The 25,045-nt window shown below is 44.3% G+C and overlaps 1 protein-coding gene across 3 annotated transcripts in view; it reads right to left on the bottom strand.

The window, feature by feature from the left end:
• Positions 1–25,045, bottom strand: part of cog5 (component of oligomeric golgi complex 5) — a 53,691-nt gene that overhangs the window by 8,863 nt on the left and 19,783 nt on the right. For all 3 annotated transcript variants that reach the window (XM_061029410.1, XM_061029411.1, XM_061029412.1), the window contains exons 7-14: positions 13,709–13,839; positions 10,130–10,289; positions 7,748–7,860; positions 7,550–7,627; positions 5,308–5,389; positions 3,361–3,574; positions 1,804–1,965; positions 650–749 (exon numbers count right to left, since the gene is read on the bottom strand). In XM_061029410.1, the coding sequence (XP_060885393.1) occupies positions 650–749; positions 1,804–1,965; positions 3,361–3,574; positions 5,308–5,389; positions 7,550–7,627; positions 7,748–7,860; positions 10,130–10,289; positions 13,709–13,839 (1,040 nt within the window). The remainder of the gene's footprint in view (positions 1–649; positions 750–1,803; positions 1,966–3,360; positions 3,575–5,307; positions 5,390–7,549; positions 7,628–7,747; positions 7,861–10,129; positions 10,290–13,708; positions 13,840–25,045) is intronic.

Here is a 25,045-nt window from a genome sequence, read left to right as displayed (position 1 = left end):
AAACACTAATACACACACACACACACACAGAAACACTAATATACACACACAGAAACACTAATACACACACACACACACAGAAACACTCAGACACACACAGAAACACTAATACACACACACAGAAACACTCAGACACACACACAGAAACACTAATACACACACACACACACACACACACACACACAGAAACACTAATACACACACACACACACACACAGAAACACTAATATACACACACACACACAGAAACACTAATATACACACACACACACACACACAGAAACACTAATATACACACACAGAAACACTAATACACACACACACACACAGAAACACTAATACACACACACACACAGAAACACACACACACACACACACACACACACACACACACACACACACACACACACACACACACACACACACACACACACACACACACACACACACACACACACACACACACACACACACACACACACACACACACACACACACACACACACACACACACACACACACACACACACACACACACACACACACACACACACACACACACACACACACACACACACACACACACACACACACACACACACACACACACACACACACACACACACACACACACACACACACTACGTACCAGCTGTTCAGACTTGACACAGAAGAGTTGGACGGTCTTTGCAGCGTTCTTTGCCACAGCCAGAGAAAGGTTTGGATCCACTGACGCTACATTCAACTCACTGCAACACATAACATTATTTTAGAATCTGGTTATTTATGATACACAGGAAGCAGGCAGCGTGTTCGGAGTCTGACACTATGATCAAAGATCCTGCCTTCATAGCAACGCTACGGCTAACTGGACGTGTTCACAGTATGAGCGCAGAGCGGAAACAGAAGTAAGTGGCGAGCAGGAGAAAAGAGAGTGTGAAGCGGCTTCAATACGCTCGAGATCGAACCGGTGGCAGGATATGACAATCAACACTCCACCCACACGCTCCAGGTGAACTTCCTGAATGCTTCCTGCTGCGTTCACACTCACTTCGACTTCTTGCAGAAATCTTTCCAGGAGGTCGGCAGGAAAACATTTGGACGAGGTAAGGGACAAGAAATTCAGCCGTTTGCGTTCACACATGCAGCAGGAGTGCAGCGTGTGAAAGAGGCTGCCGACGTCTAAACAGCTAAATCCAGTTCTCCTATTTACGGGTGGTCCTGACCTTTCTGCCTGAATAAATCCTGTCGGTGTGACATTACGAAACTCAACATGAATATTATTTGATTTTCCTTAATTCCAACCAAAATTACGAAATAAAAAGACTTCAACTACGACTGTCAGGTTGCGGTTAAGCTCTGAAGTTAAAGCCTACATTTCTTTACAGTGCATTAATCTCATGCTATTTTGTCCCTCCAGACTCTCCGTAGATAGTAGTCTCAGTGATGTAAAACTCACTTCATTTTAACAAACTCTCAGACAGCTCAGCTGACGAGTCCAAAGTCATATCCACCTCATGACATCACACATTGACCTTTGTTACCGTTCCTTTGAGCTGTTTGCGGTGGTGATTTGTGAGTCTATTGGGGCCCGAGGCAAAAAGTGTATACAACCAGCATTCATCACCATCATGTCTGAATGACTCAGCTTAAGACGGCACAAAGATTCAAAATAAAACAGAAACTCTTCTGAAATGCAAAATGATGGAATTTCAAACATGCCACAAAAAAAAAAAAAAAAATGTTTGACAGCCCTAGTGTTAACACTTTCAAACAGTAGGCAGTCGTCTGTTCTGCACTCGCCTGCTGATGGTCTTGATGATGCTGTCCAGCTCGTCGTTGGACGGCGGGTTGCGGCCGCCCATCGGGAACACGAGGTTGATGGGATCGAACAGACGAGAGAGGGACTTGGAGAGGTACGCCGCCTCGTACGGCTGCAGAGAGTCCTTCAGAGCCTTCTCTGGGCTACACACACACACACACACACACACACACACACACACACACACACACACACACACACACACACACACACACACACACACACACACACACACACACACACACACACACACACACACACACACACACACACACACACACACACACACACACACACACACACACACACACACACACACACACACACACACACACACACACACACACACACACACACACACACACACACACACACACACACACACACACACACACACACACACACACACACACACACACACACACACACACACACACACACACACACACACACACACACACACACACACACACACACACACACACACACACACACACAGAGAGAGACGTGTAAAACATTCAAACAGCAGTGAGACGACACAGGGAGTGGGTAGAGACGTTCACTGTGAGGTAGCCTTTAAAAACGTAACACTCTGAATCCATCATGATGTCATTATGAGTTATGAAACCAACAATCAGTTCACTCTCTCGTGTTGACATTCTGAGTAACATCCTCTAACTGGTTTTAATATCTGATTTGACATTTATTAACGGAGCACTTGAACTGCTAAATGCCGCCATGTCTCATCCCGCCACTTTACAGTGCAGAGGAGTGTGTGTGTGTGTATTCGTGTTTCTGTGTGTGTGTGTGTGTGTGTGTGTATTTCTGTTTGTGTGTGTCTGAGTGTGTCAGTGTGTGTGTGTGTATGTGTTTCTGTGTGTGTGTGTGTGTGTCTGTGTGTGTGTGTGAACGAACATCATTGTTACAAGAACAGGAAGATGTTAAATCATTCAGTTTATGAGAAATGAAAAGATTGATGACTCAACTGAACGTTTCTGATCTGTGGTGAGGCTCAGGTGTGTTTTTCACATTCTGTATTATAAAGGTACTCAGGTATTTTAAAAAAAATCTGGACTCCATTTTTCACATGTTTTGGTATTTCTACAGCTGATTGTTTCAGCTGACATCACGGAGACAGGACTGGATGGGTTTATTTCACATTTTGTGGGTCAGTAGACACTCAGGTTACCCAAATATATGTTCACAAACACTGTACAAGTGGATTCTTCATAATATGTCCCCTTTAAAACAAAACTACAAATAAGAATATTCCTGGCTTTGTAAACACGAGGAGTGAGGAGTGAGGGAGTTGCTGTAAACCCTGCTTAGATAAACACCACCTGCTTTGACTCCAGAGATCCTCTCAAGGTTCAAAAGAGCTTCTATATTCAAAACTGAACTTGCAACTGAAGTGTTAAAACAAACAAAGAACAAATATGCTCCGAAATAAACGATCACACCGCGTTTCACAGCAAACAAACGTGTGATCACACCCTGAAGTGACTCCGATTGTGTGGCTTCCTGTGTGCTTTGCTCACTTGTAGTCCTGTTTTCCGTGCGTGAACAGGTCCTGACTGTCCGTCTCTGCGCTGCTTATGTCCAGGGACACGTCCATCCCTCCGCCGCCGCCGCCGCTGCTCAGCGCCCCCTGCAGGCTGGTGCTGTACTGCTGCAGGCGTCGCCACAGCTCGTTGTAGAGTCGCAGCAGCTTGGGGTACTCTCCTTCAAACGCCTGCTTCAGGAAGGACGAGGCTGGAGACACAAGAAGAGGCAGATAAAGTGAGTGAGGGAATTTCACACCAAGATAAAATTGAGAGGAAAGTCAAAAAGGAATCTCGTGGGAAAACAACAACTTCACATTTATTTTTTTCCTGGGAAAGTTTGTAAAAAAGCCTCGTAGTGTTTTTTCCGCAGCAAGTCCAAGTGGGCTGATGTGAGAACGCAGCAGGATATTCTCCGGTGTCCGACACCACATGAATGCAGCGTTAAGTATGGGAAGTTTTCTGGTTTCAGTTTGTAGTGCGTACATTTCAGCCGGTTTTGGTGTATGCCGGATAAACGGTCAGTAGGAACACAAATACCGTCATGACATCCCGGCTCTAATCAGCGTTAATCTGATGATGATTTATTTATCTCTATAAACAGATAACTGCATGTGAGGGCAGCTCACAATCTGTTGTAATCTGCTTGATGTTGTGTCGCAAAAAGTCGATCAGCGTTTAGATTTCCTGAGCTCCTTGAACGCATCAGAAGTAATCAATCAAACCTCCGTTAAACAAAACAAACATTTTAAAGGAGATCTATTTTACTAACTGTCAGTCAGTCTGGGATATCTACTGAGTGAAGGGTGAGTTGAGTTCATGATAAACTTTAAGGATTCATCCACCGTGTAAGGAATGATCTGCAATAAATATACTTCTACAGAATATCAGTCACACGACAACAAGCACCTCACTGTCTCTTCCAGAATATCTTTACAAGAAAGCGTGCACAAACACGCACACGCACACAAAGAGAGCAGCCAAATCCGCCTCTCCTGTTCTCACTTTGTTATTCTCTGTAATCAGACGACTCTCAGACGCCTCCAAATGATCTGTGAGTGTGTGAGAGGAGAGTGAGCTATTGTCAGTATGATTACGTCTTTCTTCTTTCTGAGTCTTTCTCCTAAAACATCCACTCGTGGACGCCTGTGTTAACTATTCTTCGACTGTTTTGCACGGTTTTCATTTGGTTCGCTTTGCTTCACAATCCATCGTAGCGAGCCCGCTTGAAGAGGGAAACAAGAGCGCGATGATTGTTGATCAGAGAGGTGAAACAAACAATCAAGCCACCATTTAGAAACCGTTACAAACAGTTCAATTCCGCACACTTCGCTCTACTACACAGTTCGCTCTACTACACAGTTCCTCTGACTGATGACTGTGTGTTACAATCAGTCTCTGTGTTTCAGCAGGAGAAGAGATGTAGAAGTGCATGGATGTAAAATCAGGTTCTCTTTAGATTTCCTTCAGCGCGTGTTGTTAAATGTTGCTTAAGTGTTGAAGGGGTTCCACTGCGCAGGATGTGTCTGCAATAGTCTCATAGTCAAGACCACACTAACTGAGACCAAGACAAATCCGAGACCAGAGTGCTCCAAGACTGAGACATTTAGGGATAGAGACCGAGTCAAGACCAAGACCAAGGCAGGACGAGACCGAGACTAGACCGAGACATTTAGGGATCGAGACCGAGACAAGACCAAGACTTCCCGAGACCAGAGTGCTCCGAGACAAGACCGAGACATTTAGGAACCCATACTGAGTCAAGACCAAGACCATAAATATCACTGAAAAAATCCTCATCTTGTCTGCAGGGGACGTTTCACTCACTTCTTGATCTTGATTTAAAATCCGGAGACAAGCCCGAGTAACAATCTTTTTTCCCCGCCTGTTCTGATGAAACGTGGACCGAAACTGGAAGCAGAGAAGAAAAGCCTTCAGCGTTACCTTCGGTGGCTCTGTGAAACTCCTCACTCAGTGTGCTGGTCACATCGTTCCAGAAGGTGTAGAGGATGTCAGGCTGCCCGTCCTGTCCACAGGTAAACACAGAACAAACACCATGATTAGCATTTTTATTATAGCTTATTGTGCTAAAAGGTGTGCCGTGTCAGAAGCTGCATCACAAATCTGCATGTATGTAGATGAACAGAGAACAGAAGTTCAGCTTTGGTGTCAATGTGTTGGTGAAGGAGCCTGCCTAACGATGATGCATTAATTACATAATGTGACTGGACGTGTGTGTGTCTGTTTATCGTCCTCTGATCCGTCATTAGTGCGGCCTGCTGCGGCTGCTGCTCAGCTGTCTGACCTCTACCTCCATCACATCTGTCACCTCCTCACTTCACTGCACCTTCACTTCAATCAATCCAATCAAGACTGACGACAGCTCAAACCCGAATCTCTGCAGCCGGCTCCTTCCGGTGCATTCTTTTCTTAGATTTATTGCGCGCCAATTCGGACAAACTTTTATTTATTGCCCCCCTCCCCCCCCTTAATGAGGCACAGATATAACGTCTCATTCTTTGGGAAACATCGTAGTGAACTTGTTTATTCACCAGCTGAAGAATTAGCCGAGGTCCGACCCGCTCACTCCCCTCAAGCTCCGCCCTCTCCTCCAAATACTTCTGCTTCTAGAAAACCAACACGGCGGAGGCTGAATACAGAAATCAAGGCTTCATATAATAAATTGAGAAACCAGTGGTGGATGTCTATTTTTTCCACAGCCTATGGTTACTATGCAGGAAAAAAAAGAGGTATGGACGGGTCTAACAGCTGTTTCTCAATGTGAGCGATGGTCCTCTAACCCTCCGCTTCTATGCCTAACAAAACCTCATCTCGCTCATTAGGAGTTACAGCTCATGTGTCACGTCTCAGGCGTCTTCTCTTGTAATTATATTTATATTGCAGCAGCTCGTCTGTCAGCGGAGCATCATGTTAGTCTCATGTTTTCTTTTTCTCTCCTGTGGACACGCGGCGCTCCGGTCCATGACACTGAGCAGTAAGACTGCAGCAGCACCGCGCGAGTAGCTGTGCATTTAGACATGTCATTAGGTCCCCCGCTCACACCTCCATCTCGGGGTAATTGGTGAGAGCTTGGTTTCCATAGTAACAGCCACCAGCTCTGATTTGTGCATCTGGCTTTCAGTGGAGGTACGAGAGTGAGGCGCTGATGGTGGTCTCGATAACGTGTTAAAGACTGACATGAGCTCCTACTACGACTTTAGACACCCGGAGCGAAACACTTTCTGCTTTTTTGCTTCTTTTTTGCTTTCTTCTCCACAGAACGATCTTCCCCATACACAACAATGTAAACTTTTAAAGGTCCAATCAGTGAGATGTGTAGTGCGAGTGAAATGATAAAGTGACCTTACTATATGATCAGACATTAAGGAAACATGCTATGTTGAAGTGCTGGCTTCTCTGACAACAATGCAGCAGCCAGTATGTCCTCCTTCTAACTTTAGATTCTGCTCCTGAATGCTCTGGATTTGTTTGGACCAGAGAAGGTAGGCGGTTTTAAGGCGACCCCCACACGGCCGTTTTGGACGCCCCTCGGTTTGTCAGATATGAGACCAGTTATCAGGTCAAACCAACAGGTGTTGCAGCGATGGAAGCGGGCAAGAGAACTGGTTCAGATAGAAGTGATTGTACCCGACCTAAAAAGCCTCTGCATGTTTCTAATAAGCTCCACGAGCAGAAACGTGCTCAAACTAGGATCAATGTTGGAGATGATTTTTGAAAAATGGAGAGAGGTTAGAACACAGAAAGGTTTACAGACCGATGCAGAGCTGGCTAAACACTGAAGCTTCAGTGTCCACCACATGGCAACCTGTGTGAGCATAGACTCCAGAGAGGAGGGGGCGGGGGAGACAGCTCTCTACAATGTTTAGAATTGGACTGCAGTACCCATTTTAATCACTAGGTGTCAGAGTTACATACTGCTCCTTTAAAATGACAGTGTCCTGCACCCTTATTTCATTTTGTGTTATATGTCAAAATCGAATTGATGTACTGAACAGAAACCCCCGGGGGGTCAGGTAGTCAGAGTTCTGAGCTGATCACAGTCTGATGTTTAACCTGTACTTGACGGATCGTAGAGGAAGCAGAGTGTGAGAACATGTGCAGATATTTGACTGGAGTCCTGATTGCAGCTATAACTACCACAGAAAGAGCAGAGGTGTCCACCCACCTTGATGATCTCATCGATGAAGCACACGTGAGTGACGGGGTCTCTCTTCTTCGTGAGAACCTTCTGCAGATGTTGCACCTGGAAAATCAATTCATCAGTCTATCGATTGAGACTTCAAACCTGATTCATCCGTCCTGTTTTTTTCTTTTTTTTTAAACACAGCCTGTGCAGTAAGTTAGCGCTCTGCTGCATGCTCACCTGTCTGCATGAGGCACAAATCTGGTCCATCAGTTTCTCCAGGTTGGTCCACAGAGCTGCGCGGAAAGCTGCCGTGTTTCCGGGTGTGGGCAGCACCGCTCTGCCTGGTGCACCTGCAGGGAGGAATCAGAGAGCTGTCACCTTTTTGTGTGTTTGTTTGTGTGCAATCACAACCATCCTTCAAAAACCAAATGCAGGACGCAGGAGCATTAGTAACAAGCCTCTGACTTTTGTTAAAGGTTGTTTTTTGGCCTCAGAACTAGATAGACTAGATAGGGAAGAAAGTGGGAATGGTAGTTCCCATGCCTGTCACATTTATCATGTTTAACTATCCCTAACAAAGCTGACCTCCTGGACCCCGTCTGTGAGGGATCTAACTGTTTTTGCAATAACTGACTCTTTAGAAGCCTTCATTCTTTTTGCAGTGGAAAGTTAAGGCTTCGTTCTTCGAATAAACCCAACTACACTCAAGTTCTACATCACTATATGTTGTTACATGTGATGTAAAAGAGGATGACACGATCGCCAATTTGCCAAAGGGATCTTAAAAACAGGGAGGTGAGATCGAAACGTTGCCCTGGTTAAATAAAATTGCCTCGTTAGTAAATTCCTTGTCCTGCCCTTGTAACCCTTTTCCACCAAAGTGAACCCAAGTCTAGTTCTAGGCTGGTGCTAGTGCTGGTTCAACTTGCGAACCACTTTGTTTATCCAAGGGCAAGTGCCGCAAAAGAGCCACGTCATTATGTCACTCAATACGTCTTCGCTTTCCCAGCAACACTTGCACACCGTCTTCAATCACAACAACAACAAACGGAGGACTGCAGCGTCTCGTTCCATGTTTTGCTCCTCTCATGGGGCGGTGGTGGCCGAGTGGTTAGTGCGCGCGCCGACAGAGGCTGTAGTCCTCGAAGTGGGCGGCCCAGGTTCAAATCCAACCTGTGGCTCCTTTCCTGTTTCCGTGTCGTCCTGTCTCGACGATTAAGGCATAAAAAGCCCCGCAGGTTATTTTCATTTGGACTGCACATGTGGTTTAAAACGCGCTCTAAGCACTGGGGGCGGCCGCTATTTAGCCACAGGAAATCATCATTTGCATAATCCCGTTTCAAAAAATCTAAAATTAAAACCATAATAACTGCTGCATGATTAACGATTACGACTTACATAACCTCAAGGTTGACGACTGTCCAAGAAATTACACAACACTAAGCAAAAATACGGAGATGGGCCGCCATGCATTTCTGATGTAGATGTAACTATCAGAAGCTCGATGCACGCCGATGCATAAATGAGAATATTCATTTTTATACTGACGCATTTAATCCCGTTTAAGGAAGATTGTGTGACATATTACACATAAATACAGCAGAGATCAGGTCTATCCTGTGTAAATGTGTCTGAGTCATGACTGTCTACAATGAGTGAGAAGCTCGAGTCCCGCTGGCTGTGTTGTTGTCAGAGCCGTGTTTACATGGACGGGACGGCCGGCTCCTCCCCTTGAGTATAAAAGCTGTTTTAGTCAAGAACGAGAGAGAAGAAGAACATACTCACTGATTATTTAGATGTTAGTAAGAGTTTTTAGATCACGCTCATTCTTTGTCAGTTTACATGCAATGTGAAGCTACGAGCTAACTGAAGAGCGCTAACACAACAATGCAGGACACAGGTGATTGCAGCTCGAGCAGAGGACAATTTTGTCCGCCGCTTGTGCTTACTGGTACTTAATGATGGTGCGTTCTAATTTATAACTCCTTCATGTGAACGTGAGGGGAGGGAGTTTGGAGGTGTGTCTCTGGAGGAGAGCGGAGGCTTCAGTAGGGAGGAGGCGTGGCCAAACCGCAGTTTGTTTTGGTTTTCATGCTGGTGCTCAAGGGCGACATCTACTGGATGAAAAAGTCACACATTCTTCCTTTAATGTACTTCTTTGGAAAGATTATAAAACTCCTGTGTGGTTCTTTTCTGGAGAGGGGAGATTTTGTTTTAGTCGCATACAAAGAAATCTGTTATTCTGGATTATTTTATGATCATGATCAGGCTCTTTCTTTAAGGATCCTTATTGTTAAAAGATCCTGAAAACTCGTTTTGTTCTTTGTTCAGATTTTATTCAAAGATATAAAACATGAGAAACGCAGGAGGAAGAATCTGAGGCTTAATCACGACGGGTTATCTGAAAACACTGGGTGCATTAATCAGAACAATGATTTCTGTGCTTCATGAAAGACATGAAAATAACAGACTCCCTCCTGCCACGACTGCCTATCCTCTGCGGTCGTGGTTTAATAATCTATTTTAGATGAACTGGGTCGAATCATAAAAGGCTTTTGTCTCTCGTCTGTTAGAAACAAGGACGATGAGATTAAACTCTCCTCCTCTGAGCTCTCTTACCTCTGGTGTTAGCCGGCTGCGTCAGACCCTTGATGTCCAGAGCGCTGCTGATGTTGTCCTGTATGCTGGTCCTATAGCCCCCCACCACGGAGCTGATGGTCTCTTTCAGACTTCCCAGGTTATAGAAGACCTGCAGGGCCGTGCCCACCTGGGTCGGATTCTAAACGATATCGGAGAAAGAGAAAGATACGTGCAGGATGAGGGATAATAAAATGGGATCAACTTAATGGATTTGGCATTTTAACATGTTTAAAGTCAGTAAGTACAAACAGCTAAAGATACACAAGAGGAGAGGAGAGGAGAGGAGAGGAGAGGAGAGGAGACTAGAGGAGACCCGAGGGAAGGAGACAAGTGGAGACCAGAGGAGAGGAGACTAGAGTAGACCCGAGGGAAGGAGACAAGCGGAGACCAGAGGAGAGGAGACTAGAGGAGACCCGAGGGAAGGAGACAAGTGGAGACTAGAGGAGACCCGAGGGAAGGAGACAAGTGGAGACCAGAGGATAGGAAACAAGTGGAGACCAGAGGATAGGAAACAAGTGGAGACCAGAGGATAGGAGACTAGAGGAGAGGAGACCAGGGGAAACTAGAAAAGACCAGAGGAGATCCGAGGAGACTAGACCAAAATAGATCGGAGGAGATTAGAGGAGATTGGAGGACACCAAAGGGGGTCGACCAGAGGAGAGGAGACCAGCGGAGACAAGACCAAAGGAGATCGTAAGGAAGAAGACAAGTGGAGATCAGAGGGAAGGAGAAGAGAGGAGACTAGAGGAGACCAGAGGGAAGGAGACAAGAGGTGACCAGAGGAGATAAGATGAGAGAAGACCAGAGGGGAGGAGACTAGAGGAAAGGGGGCTAGAAAAGAGGAGACTTAGGAAGACAAGAGGAGTCTAGAAGAGAGGAGACTTAAGGAAACCAGAGGACAGGTGACCAGAGGATCAGAGGACATCAGAGAAGAGAAAAGGACACTAGAGAGGAGAAAAGAAGAGACCAGAGGAAACTGATATGTCACTGGCACATTCACAGAAACATAAATACATAAAAGTTGATGAAAGAAATCAATCTCAGAGGCTTCATATCATCAGGGCCTGAGCTTTTCAGGGGAAACTAAATTTAATCCCTTCATGTTCGACTTTCTGGAAAAGATCAGAGGCAAAGACTTCAATCCAGTTTCCCAATAACCGATTTATAGAGCGAATGTGAAGCTGTCGGCCTTCTGCTAAACTTACATGTGAAGGGTCATTTTTGTCCTCTGACTTTGTGCACATCCTTAAAGTCCTTAAAAGCGAATAAAGTTTATTTGTCATTTTCTGATGAGTTGACATATAAATGAGGATTTAAAAACGTGATAAATGTTTGATGACGCTGCGTTGCAGAGCCGCTCACTGAAACAGCTTCAGACACTACATCGTTCCTTTTTTTTCCCTCGGTTTACAGAGGAGAGGAGTTTCTCTATGTGGGTCAGTTGTTCTCCCACTCAACAGATGACTGCAGGGTCTCTGCTGGCTCCGTCAGAGCACCGAGGTGAAGCTCGCTCCCACACAGCCCGGGCAGCGCGTCCAACCGCTTACACAACATTCACAAGAAACGACTCTGATATAAGAGGCTCCATCAGAGTGTGTACGCGGTGCATATGTGTGTGGATTCAAAGCCCCGCACACAAGCCACGACATCAAGTCGTTAGCGAAGGTTGCTCTAGCAGATAAAAATACTTCAGCTGAAGGTGGCGTGCACGGGGGGGGGGGGGGGGGGGGGGGGGGGGGGGGGGGTGGAGGAGAGAGGAGTGTGAGAGTGCGTGTGTCTAATTTTAGAAAAACAGGTTTGTGTCAAGACGTCGGGGAAGGAACAAGCGACAAAGACTTTCTCCTGCTGCTTCACACTCAGCCACCTGCTCCACACACACGCACCCGTTTAACCCTCGACACCTTCACGGCACAAATATGACAAAACACAAACTCACAAGCTGGCACTTCCCAACACGTCCTGCACAAATGGTTAACATGGCAACCCGTACAGTGGCTTGTATGCTACCCCCACGTCAAGAGTCACGATGCCATCCTCGACGGTACACTATCCGCTGAAACACAAATCAATGACTAGGTCAGCATATTTCCATCTATGCAATTTCAACCGTCTCTGCCCTGTCAACGCCGAGTTTACCTCCAGTATTGAACTCGCTTCTCGATAATCTTCAACTGGTCCAGAACTCAGCTGCCTGCATATGACTTTAAGATTCTCCCATGCACCTCTAAACCTCTCCCATACCTGCACAGTGCACACCTAACCCGTACCCTCCGATCTTCCTCCCACATCAAGATATATTATACTTGTAGAGCTCGGAAAAGGAAATCAAAACCACAAAATCGCAAAGAAATCAAAGCAGAATTTCTCTGAATCTCTTTAAAAGGATCGTCCCCTAAACTCTCTGTCGAGTGTTTTAGTATTTATTCTCAGCATGTAGACAGGTGTGACGAGATAAAACGTGAGACGTCCTGTGAAGTTCACCCTGGAGGTCAGACATGATGAGCTGCTGGTGGAGAGTAACACCTTCACGCTTCTGATCAACAACGTTTTAAATCTGTCTGTGGCTGCACGACATGCACGCGAGCAGAAACACGGCTGCAACACTCTCCTGGACGTACAGTATGTCATCATGGACACAGAACAGACTGACACGCACATCAAACACACACACACACACGCACACACACGCACACAGGGGATAACACACTCTCTCTTTAATGGGACACTGTCCTCTGGAGATCGAGGCTTTCTGGGGCAGATGAAGGTCAGCTGAGCTCAGCGTTGAGTGTTTTCTCTCTAACATGGATTTAACAGGTGACACAGATTTGGAGCGTTCTTCTCTCGCCTGCTTGTTCTTCTGTTTCACTCAGAGCCAATCAGATAAAGACACCGAACGAAGGCCTGACTCTAAGACGTTGACCTTAGCTTCCAGACCTTTCCACCTTGGAGTTTGGTGGGCATCTTTTTATTGGTGGGCATGTTTTTTTATCACTCCATTGATTCATGAAATATTAATTGGTTTCAACAAAAGCTCCAGCAACTATTTATAGCATCTATTTGTAGCCAACTATTTAATTTACCAGCAAAAAAAATGACAATCCATCACATTGTGAGACCTCAAAGGGAAACAGATCTCAGATTTCCATCCATCATCTATACTCTTTCCCGTTCAGTGTCGCGGGGGGCTGGAGCCGATCCCAGCTGTCATTGGGCGAGAGGCGGGGTTACACCCCAGACTGTTGATTTGTACATCCACGTTGTTTTTTTTACGTCATGTCTTACCTCAGGAGACCCCCTACTGGGATATTCTCCTTCTGTGAGGTGCCTGTGTGAACTATCAGATCAGGAGGATTTCAGGAGCAGTCCTCCTGAAATTCTCTAAATATTTTCAGTAGAGCAGACGTTAAAAACTGCTCGAGGTCAATCAGTGCAGGAACGGGTTAATTAGCGTTACCCTACCTATGGGGGACTGGACTACTTTCCTATAGATTTTTAAGTAAACATGGATGATAAATGAGGTTCAAAGATCTGAGTTGTGTTTGTGTTGTTGGGGTTTACCTGGATCTCCATGCCCTGCTCCAGCAGCCTCTTGGCCTGGTTCTCCACCTCCAGCCGAGCTCTGCTGATCAGCAGCAGGTCGTTCTCGATCACCTCGATGCCGCTCAGATCCACACCTTGTGACAGGTAGTCTGGAGAAAGAAAACAGACACAAGAAGAGGATGAAATAAAATAAAAATGTAAACACACATCCAGCTGGTTTCATCACATCCGTAAGCGGGACTGAAGGAGCTCATGTGCAGTGGAGGCGACGCTGACACAGCCTCATGAGCAGGGGAACTTTACAACAACACTGATTGGACATAAACCGGGCCTGAGCACGATTAGCTCTTGTACATCATGTCGTAATACAACACATGAATGTCTTTACACCATCATGAAGCATGCTTAGTTTAAAAGACAGGCAGACTTAAAGAAAACTGCACATCAGAGAACAACAGAGAGAAAATGACAGATACTTTACTGACTTTGTGTCTTATTTTCAGTCATGTTAGTCAGATACAGACAGAACAGATTTCTCCATGATGAAGGCTGTCCACGTTGAGTACCCGTGCATGTGCTCCTGCATAAACAACTGTACCGTGCCAAAGCACACCTCTCCCATCCGTGCCAGGGCCGAGATAGTGTACCATGCTCGAGCACAGATCGGAGCCCTCACATTAGTCAAAGGATCTGGACTTTGAGGGGGAAGCGTGCTTAGGCACGGTACGGTTTGCTTAGTGTGAGTGCGCCCTTAGATGACATGTTTCAGAGTGAATTTGTTTTCACATCACCCGTTAGCTCGCAGAGAATTTTCCAGAATATTTCCTGTTTTCACCCCGACTTCATGCAGAACTTTCCCTGTCTGCTGTCATTTCTCAAAATATTTTCAGATGCTTCATGATCCTAGAAATGTTTTCAACCAGAGATCGTGGTCACACACTGAAGCTAAATACTCCAGTTTGAATATATGACTTACAAACGTAGCTATAAAAACAAAGAACAAACGTGATTAATCCATGAGCTTCGATTAAAAATATATTTACTCAGGTTATAAATGAACAACCCGCTTAGATCCTATGCAGCTCCTTTAAACGAGAATGAGTTTTTTAAAAATCATCTTTGTATCAGCGGCTCAATCTTCATTAACACTTCTCCCTCCTGATTAAATCATCATGTTTCTCTTTAATTTCATTTGCATCCCATTGACAGTCAAGCTGACAGCGGGACGAGTCAGCTTGACGGATTAGTCAGCAACACTTTTTTCAAGGGAGCACATCGCACTTCTGACTGCGTGTTAAACATTTCCAGAGCGGTTAGCCCCGGCTTTGTTTGTCCACCCACCTGCTGCGAGAAAAAAACCTGACAGAGCCTCGGAGGAAGAAATATCCACCTGCGCAGAAAGTGAAGCCTGCTATAGGCTGATGTGGAAGTGAAACTGATCTGTTGGAACGCGATCATTTTTCATCCAACAAGTCGTGCACGCTTCAGCAAACACCGAAGCTGTACGATGATGATTCAATCAGCAGAGAGTCGAACTGACACGACCTCTGCTGCTCACTTTAACTCGTTTCTCTCACCTTAAAGAGGCGCACAAAAAGCAAGAGGTTTTATTAGGACGCACGAGGAGGCGATCACAAAGTGTCTCCTCTGGAGTTTTTTTCAGACAGTGACTCTGCAGCTCTGAACTCGTGTGGGAAGTTCATCAAGCCAGAAAGGAGGAGACAAGCAGGGCCAGGTGGAAAGATGAGCAGGCGGAAACACGGAGACTCAGATGAGATCTGACGGGAGAAGACAGACGGCAGACAGTGTGTGTGTATGTGTGTGTGACTAAACCGCGACCTGCTGGTGTAACCTCCTTCTGGCAGTATTGCACAACAGTCTGAAAATGTACGCTGAGCTAAAAGAAATCAGCGAATAGAGACCTCAAGATCTCAGTATCATCATTCAAAGCTAAAAATCTAAAGTCGACTCTTATTTCTTCGCTGTTTGGAGTCACATGGAAGCAGTCGCCATGTGAGTTATTTTTGAACTCAGCTTCGTCTTACACGCGACCTTGTCATCATTCTTAGATCAATTATCTGTCACAGATTCCTCTCAGCGAACTCAGTAGCAAGTAATGAAGAAAATGATGTCCCCATCATCAGCCCTCCCTACAAGGCTCTCTACATTCGGGCCTTTCAGATAGGACGTGGTGGGCGCTGCACGCCGCTGTCGAGCGCACTCATTGTCTGTGCTGCGCCGCACAAGAGCGTATCTGTGCCCCGCTGAGCTGAGCGCAGTGCAAGGTTGTAATTGCTATCCTTGCACTGCCCAAAACGTTTTTTTCTTCTTAATAGGTTTAATAAGCTGGACAGAAAAGACCGACCCAGACAGGAAGTCAGACACGAAACGCACAGAGCGTCCGGTCAATCACAGTATACGGACTCCTGATCGTATATTCCATCACGTCAACAACATTACGTCAAAACAGGCGCCAAAAGAACAACATTATTCTCTTTATTCCCACGTGATCTTGTGAACCTGTGGACAGCCGCTCATGGCTGCGCTCAAGCTCCAGAAACGGACCCAGTGGGGCAGTGAGGGCGCCTTCAAATGGTGGTGCTGAAGGAACGCAGCGTGCATGGACTATGTGGAAATTGGCAGTAACTTTTCATGAAGAAAATGGAGGAAATGTCACGTTGTTGTTCTGCAGAAGGTTGTGACCTTCAGTGAACTCAGGACACGAGTTCATGATTCAGTCCTGCAATCTCGTGCCGCCATTCCCACTCTCATTTAAATGACAGCCACGACTTAATTCCCCTGAGTATACTGAGCTTCTTTCTTTCTTTCTTTTTTTATTAGGTGATGCAGAACAATACAAGACAAGTGAGGGACATGACAAGAGCAAAAGTATGTAGGAGACAGGGGAGACATGACGATACGATGCACAGCATAGACAAAGACAAAACAGGCAAGCAGGAAGTAATAATAACGTTTTGCAATTTTGTATGTTGAGGTTGTTGAAGGGCCCTGCTTGTGTATGTGTGTGTGTAATTCGAGTGTATGCTTGTATTTTTTTTTCTCTTCCTTTTTTTTTTCTATACCCCTATTCCTATTGTTCTGCTTCTTCTTTCCTTCATTCCATTTTTCCTTTCTTTTTTCTTCTTTCCCCTTTCCTCCCCCTCTTTCTTTCTATATATATTATCATTTTTTTTACTTCAGTCATTGTGTGATGCAGGGGTGCCCCTGTCTCAGTTGCCCCCAGACCCTGCGGAGGGGGCCAGCTGATAGGGTTGCCTACTGCTACCCTCCCGCCAAGCTTGAACAACCCCCAGACCTGATGGGAGGGGATCTGTTTGTGTCGGTGCTCGGAGGTATCATCTGATTAATTTCTTTAAGGCACAGTATTTTTATCATTGCAATTGTTTTTTTTTTAATGTATTTGTATATTTTTGTATTTGTTATTATTATCGTTGTCCTGAAGTCTGTCCTTTTTTTAACCTTAGTGTTTAGAGATACACCACTGGACCACTGAGAGGATGGCGGCACTAAGAGGGGCTAGAAAGCATATTCAAAACAAAGGGAAACTAGAATAACTGAGGAATGATAAAACAAAAAAGAACAAAAAAAAAGTGGGTAATGGACCATATTAATTGTGTTCCAGTGTAGTGTGTTGTTGGGTTATGTATTGATGACAGTAATATAAATAGTGCAGATCATGTTGTAGTAATAATAATGTAATTTGTCCGGATTGTTTGACTATGATTTGCTAGTGTATGATTTTAATTCTCATTATCTTGCCTTCTTCACCCCCCTCAACATACCACTAATACCAGAAAAAGAGAAACAATTATAATAATAATAATAATGATAGTACAAAATAAATAAATAATAATAATTTAAATAAGAAATATATATATATATATATATATATATATACATATACATATACATATATATATATATATATATATAAAGCAAGAGAGAGAGAAATAATAATAATATTGAATAATGGTAAATAGAGATAATATCAAAATTGGAAGCAATTGTTACAGGAGTGTACAGTAGTAATTATGATAATAATAGTAAAAAGAAAAAAAAACAGCAAAGGTTTGTTGGGTATGATAGCAGTAGTAATTATAATTAGAAGAGAAACAGAAAATACATAAATAATGAATAAAACAAGGCAACCAAAGACAAAACAGACAATCATCTGGATTGGAGAAAGAGAAAGAGAAAAGAAATAAATAAAATAAAAAGAAATGCATGAAAAATGAGAGTGGCTGTGATGAGAATTTATGATGATGAATATGATATGAATATAAGGGGGGAGAGGAAATAAATCAATAAATAGGTCATAATAAAATGGTGGCTAAAGACAATAATAATAATAATAATAATAATAGTAATAAATTTGATGGTAAGAGGAAAATAAATTCATAAATGTGTGTGTGTGTGTGTGTGTGTGTGTGTGTGTGTGTGTGTGTGTGTGTGTGTGTGTGTATTTGTGGTAGTGAATATCAGGGGTTTGAACTATGTTGTTCGGGAAGTAGTGAGGTGAGGATTGGCTCCCAAGTTGTCAGAAATTGGTGTGTTTTATTGTGGATGGATGCTGTAAGTTTTTCCATGGTGATGTGTTCGACAAAGAGGTCTATCCATACTGAGGTGTTTAGTTTTTTTCTGCTTTTCCAGTTGAGGAGGATTGCTTTCTTGGCGACAGTGAGCCCAATGAGTATTGTGTTTTTTTGGTTGTCGGGAAGTGTGATTGAAAGAGTGTTTCCTAGGATGCATAGTGAAGGGGAGAGTGGAACCCGGCAGTTGAGTATTAAAGAGAGTTTAGTTGTGATTTGTTTCCAGAATTGCTGTATGGGTGGGCAGTGCCAGATTGCATCCATGTAGTCATCCAGGGTGTTAGGGGGGCATACTGAGCAGTTATTTGTATCAGAAAGTCCCATTTGATGAAGTGTGATATGAGTTCTGTGGTTAATCTTATACTGAATTAGTTGGAGGTTAGGTTTATTTGTCATTGAGAAGGTATTGTTGTTATGTTCCAGGTGTCATGGTCTATTGTTGTTGATAAATCTTTTTCCCATTTTGCTGTGGGGAGAGATATTGTATGGTCAATGTTTATGAGTTTGTATAGTTTAGATAGAGTTTTAGTGGGTGTTGAGAGTTTTAGTATTGTGTCTGCTAGTGTTGAATTTTCGATGTAGTCTTGTTTGAGGTTGAATTTATGTGTTATGATAGATTGGATTTGGAGACATTGGAAGTGAGATTTATTGTTGATATTGTACTTTTGAGTTATTTCTTTGAAGGGGATGAAGGTTTTGTTTTGAATTATGTGTTGAAGCTGGGTGATGCCTTTGTCCTTCCAGGTGGTGAGATTCAGTGGTGTTTTGTTTTGAAGAAAGTCTGGGTTGTTCCATATTGGTGTGTTCTCACAGGGTGTGGGTGTTGTGTTCATTATTTTGTGGGCTTTCCACCATGCTGTTAGGGCTGTAGCAATGAGAGGATTTTTGAAGGCGTTATGACGTTTACTTGAAGTGCTGATAAATGGTAGGGTTGATATGGGTATGTTTTTGCATTGTTCCTGTTCTATGTCTAGCCATAGGTGGGATTGTTCGGTGGGGTGTGTCCATTTTGTTATGATTTGTAACTGGTTTGCCAGGAAGTAGTTAGAAAAGTTTGGTGCATCTAGTCCTCCGGTATTTTTTGGTGTTTGAAGTGTGGTCAATTTTATTCTAGGTTTTTTGTTTTTCCAGTAAAATTTGGTTATTGTTGAGTTTAAGGAACTGAACCATGTGGGGGGTGGACATGCTGGGATCATAGAGAAAAGGTAATTTATTTTGGGAAGTATGGTCATTTTTGTGATTGCTATTCTTCCTATGAGTGATACCGGTAGATTCATCCATCTGGTCGTGTCGTCTTCTATATTTCTGATAAGTGGATTGAAATTCAGTGGTATAAGTTCTGACAATTTGGGGGAGATATTGATGCCTAGGTATCTTACAGTTTCTTATATACTGAGCTTCTTTCACACGAACATGTGTTGATAAATCAGGAGGACAAAAAGGTAAAAGGAAGTCTGCCATGGTAAGACGAGGTGCATGCGAAATCAAACAATTTCTAAATGTGAGCTGCGGATTTGTTTGCTCTTCTCCAGAGAGAAACGGCGAGACAGAGATGCGAGAGTATTAAGAAGGCAGGTGGCGGGCTTAGGCACCGAGGAGCGAGGGAATTGGACAGAAGCCACGTTCAATTCAAAAGCAATCCGCTCGGAGCCGCCACCCCAGGAACAAAGCCCGCCAGACATCGGGATCGAACAGCTGAGCCCCCCGATCCCTCTGCTTGTTTAGATATGTGTGTTTGTGAGAGAGGGAGAGAGAGGTTGATTTCCTCAGACACACACACACACACACTCACACAGACACTGGATATTATGTGTTAGTTCCCCGGGGAAGAGCTGCGCTGCGGCCCAGATGTGCTCCATTCAGCTCATTCTTCACAGGACAACCTGATTGATATTGTAAATAATCAGAGTCACCGATGCGTTAAAAAAACATGCTCCACATCGTCGGAATCCATCACAACATTGCAGCGCTTACAACGGCGGCAGTTTGAACCCCCTTTAGCATCACCGTGGAGACAGAGGGATGGAAGGAAAGCAGCAGGGAGCGACCTGCTTCCAGCTCATCAGAGCACGTTAGGAAATCATTATCATCATATTAAGAAGCCTGAGGTGCAGGTGAGCCCTGAGGGGATTAGCAATCACAGCCTCACGTTATTGCTTGTTACTTCTGCACATAATTCGGATCAAATTCAGAGACCTCATGTGAGAGGAGAGTCGCTCCGATATTTAGAAAAAGTCAGAAATGCTTCCTATACAGCATGAAATGTCAGGTATCAGCGAGCATGCCAGCCTCTGCAAGAATCCACTCCCATTATTTACAAGCCTTGTACTATACTACCATACACTGGAGTTTCAACCTGAAGTCTGTTTTTTTATCGAGCTCCTCGTAGGCATGCGCCGCTGTGTTTCCTATGTGGAGGTATTATGGCTGCCACAGGAAATCACTGCTTCATGGCAGCCATGAGAACTGATTTCCTGTCCTTTATCGCACGATGATGGGGAGTGAAACGAAACCCGAGTGAGCAGAGTGATGTCACGGGTGAACTCTGACACTTTGGCAGATGCAGTGTGCCAAGACGGGTTGCAATCACAACTGCTGCTAACTTTAGTCAAGCGTATTGATTGGTTAGAGATCGGAATAGAACGGTAACTCAAACAACACGACCTGACACACTACTACCTGACACGGCCCACCACGACACGACTCGCCAAGCAAGCCACGCCTCTCTATGACACGACACACCAATACTTGGCCAATGATAATAATAATGTGATACACATTCATGGCTCCAGATTTGAGTGGGTTGTATTGGTGTTTTGAAACAGTTCATTCTTCAGCTGTGAATTAAAGGGATACTTCACCCGTTGAAACATGAATCTGTATTGACATCGGGTCATATATGTAGAAATGTGAAATACATTTTGAAGTTGGTGCCTTCTTGGCCGAGAAAAGACAGAAAGTTTATTTTTGGCTCATGTGGATGAAAGACACCAAATCGCAGAATGCACAGCACCGCAGGCCACTCCCACTAAGGTCTTCTATTTACAGACATATTTACTACAAAACATACGGCCGTTTCCTCAACTGATTCCGAGATTTCTTCCTGAAGGAATTAGCATCTTGGAAATTCCTGGCAGAAAACAGACTCTATGTCTGTGGCCATAGGCAAACAGTGAGAGCACCGACACTACAGTCCGCTCCAGCTCGAGCCGCCCCGGGCTCCTCGTCCTCACCGCCGCCTGTCTATCTCAGCTGCGATAGAATGCAAATGGATGAAGTATCCCCTTAATAACTTGAGGGTCTGCTAACGATGTCTCTTGCGCCGGCATCGCCTAGTTTTGATTGTTCTGATTTCATAGCTCTCAGCGTCCTGAGCACAAAAACGCCACCAGAATTTGTATGCAAACTTTGAGGATTATAGAGTTCTTAAACGTACAATATGTAGAGTTTTATTAGAATCTTTACACTAAAATATCTAAACTATTTCAAAATGGACTAAACACGTTTGTTTTTGTTTTTTTGTTGAGTACTTACACCAACTCAAGTATTTCCAACAGTTATCAAAGACAGAGAAAACCTTCATTTTAGAGTTGAAACGGGACGCGTCTTGTCATGGCAGACACGAAATGTTTATCGTTGCCGTGGAAACACCGGATGCTACGTAAAAGGCCGCTGCATAAGGAAGCGAGAGCTGCTCCTGAAAGCTGCTGTACTGTTGCTGTATGAGCTGCTGTGATAGAAAACATCATGTAGATTATAGCTCGTCTGTAAACATATTCTCTTCCTCAGGTCGGTTTCACCCGGTCGTCATGACTACGGTGAACTCGGAGGTCATTTCCATCAGAGGTGGGGGGGAATAGCAGGGAGAATCACTCCCATGATTCCCCACCAGCCTCAACGTCATCTTTTGTTATTGTTTGGGTTGAGAGAATTTTCATACTGTGCGTTTAACTAAGTTGTGAAGTCCAGAAAAACAAAACCACAGAATGAAGAAAACAGTTCTCATGCTGTTTGAAAATCAGCGAATATAAAGATAGAAATCAGGTTGACATTAAGTTCGGGGTCCAAATTTTGTTGGACGCTAAATCATCTGAAGTGTTTTGTTGATCTTTGGAGAAATCTGAAGCAGACAGCTCAGCTCTGGAAGAAGAACAATGTGTTTCTTTTTTAGCTCTCAAGAAGAATGCCTGAAGCAGCTTCTTAAAAATAACATGTTTAAAGAAGCCGGAGGCTGCAGTGTGTCACAACTAGTGTAAACCATGATGTGACGCCGGGAGGTCGTTTGCTTCCAGGCACGATGAAATGTAATTTTAGTTTCTGTAGTCTGATATAAGCACAGTTCAAACTTGAATTAGAGACGTTTTCTAATTTCTAATTTCTAATATCCTCCTCATCTTCAACCCGTGTAACTAAGTCTCAGAGCTCCCCAAAACATGTGTGTGACGTTTCTTGTTCTAAATCCACTCTGATCCTTTATTTGATCATGTCTATAAAGCCCTCTATTTCAGCCCTGCTCAGAACAGGCTGTTTCTGTGTCTGTACCTTTAAATGTAAATGAGCTGTGTCTGACCACGACAGACCTGACTCTCTGGAAGGGCTCGGGTGACTCGGACTCAGAGGGCAGAACAAACACCTAGCTGTGGGAGTGTCACCCACCTGGGGGAGGGGTTACTGCCCTTTGTGATGTCATGAAGGGAAAATCTCTAAACGGCCTGTTGCCACATTTTCTGAAATATGGAGCAGGCAAAAGACGGAGAGGATGGACTTTTCTCATCATTGGGGGGTTTGTAGACGGACTAGAGACACATATTAGTGTTAGAGTAACATGGTGAAGTGGATTTTACAGAATATGTGACCTTTAAGCCCAACAAAAAAACCTAAATGTGTTTAAAATAACTTTAAACGTTTGATAACTGCATTTGAGGGATCAACGCACTAAATGTGTTTATCTATATCTATCTCTGCAGATCGAAAATAGGTCTAGGAAAGATATCAGCCGATATATCGGTAACAGATTTCTCCCCCTTCCCAGTATCAATATCAGTATCGGCCAGAAAAATCCCATATCAGCCTTAGTTACAATGCAAATATATACTTACTGTGGCCACAACTTATCATTTCAGGCTTTTCACCGTGAAGCAGCAGGAGATCGTAGCGGTTGCATGCAGACAGTCTATCGTCGTTCACAGATCACAGTGAATAAATTGTCACCACCCTCTCTCCCACTCGTTTGAAGTGAATTCTCCTGATTATATCCAGCTGCATTCTCACATCAGCTCACTCGGACCCTCGGGGTTGAGCAGGAGGAGAAACTCCCGATTGAGTCTGAGTAAAAAATGCGTTCATAAATGCAGCTCAGCCCGAAAACTTCAGGAGTTTTGTGCAAGTGCGAAAGCACAAACATACGAAAAAGTTAGTGTTTAAAAACACCAAAATGATTATTTAAGGCTTTGCCAAAAGTCAGCCACTGTCTTGGTGGATTCATGGGTTCCTGAAAATGACTGGAGATGAAGATGAATCACAGTCACACCTAAACGTGCAGTACGAGACATGAGCATCATTAATGAGCTCTGTGGACTGATAACTGCGTTTTGTAAAAGTTGTTTTTGTGAGCTCTCATATCAAGCTTGAAGCGATCCGTGCTTCCTGACCTCATTCAAGGCTCGACCATTTATCACCAAAGTGCATGAATGATCGCTCATGAATTCAAAGCACGCAGGCACCAAGCCATGACCGTTTTTCACCCACATGTACCTCAAAAACAAAAAAGGCACAGCTGGAGATGACACAACAGCCAGCAGCTTTTAGGATGGCCACAGACGGACCAGCTATCAGGCTGAAATATGAATGCCTTCATTAAACGTTGATGGGTGTTTTCTGTGCTTACAGCAATTTCTTAGGTGTGAAACTCACACATCATTGTCATCTATGCTGAGAAAAAAAAACAACGGTCTTTTTCCTCCTGGCTTCCAAGCCGTTAAGCCATTTCCATCTCTGTGTCTGTCTCTTCCTCTCTGGTATATCATGCTCATTTTGCAGAGGAAAAAGTCTGCCACCATGTTTTTGTATTTGTCCGTAGACCCCACTCTCTCTCTTTTTCTCTCACTAAAGACTTGTATCTGGAGGAAAACATGCCTCCCGCTGAGTTGCGCATGTCAGTAAAGCAGTCATACTGGAAACCATCATCTCTGCACACACTTCCTGAATAAACAGACGACAGGGAGGAGATGAGGAGCGGAGATAAAATGACCAGATCGAGGAAGATGTGACATACCAGGAGCTCTGGTTTTATCGGAGGACGAGTGTAATCCCGGAAGGCAACAGATGGGCCCTGATAGGAAGTCTGTGAAATCAGTCTGCCTGCGTGTTGGCTGGTGGGGCTGTTGTTGCCATGCCAATGTCAAAGTAGCCCTAATTAGTCCGCACACTTACCACCTTGCCGATAATGCTCACGAGGCAATGAGGGCAACACGGGGAGCGCTCCAACAGAAGCCACATTGTGACAATTAGCATCCAGCAGGTGCTATGCAAACACAAACAGCGGAGGAGTGGCCAAAGTCCTAGGAGGATGGATTCTGCCATTAGTATCGCCATGGCCACCGTTTCCTACCTGAGCTCGTCAATGAGGGCAAACAAACTTGGCAAACGTTGCTCAAGGGAGAACAAAGAGTTAAAGTGGCCGATCATGTGTGGCAAAGAGAGAAACAAGCATGAATAATAAGAGAGGGAAAGTCAGGACAGTGTT

This window comes from Labrus mixtus, chromosome 22 (assembly GCF_963584025.1).
Source record: "Labrus mixtus chromosome 22, fLabMix1.1, whole genome shotgun sequence".
Classification (NCBI taxonomy): domain Eukaryota; kingdom Metazoa; phylum Chordata; class Actinopteri; order Labriformes; family Labridae; genus Labrus; species Labrus mixtus.
The sequence above is the reverse complement of the archived record's forward strand: the minus strand, read 5'-3'. Positions and strand labels throughout refer to the sequence as shown.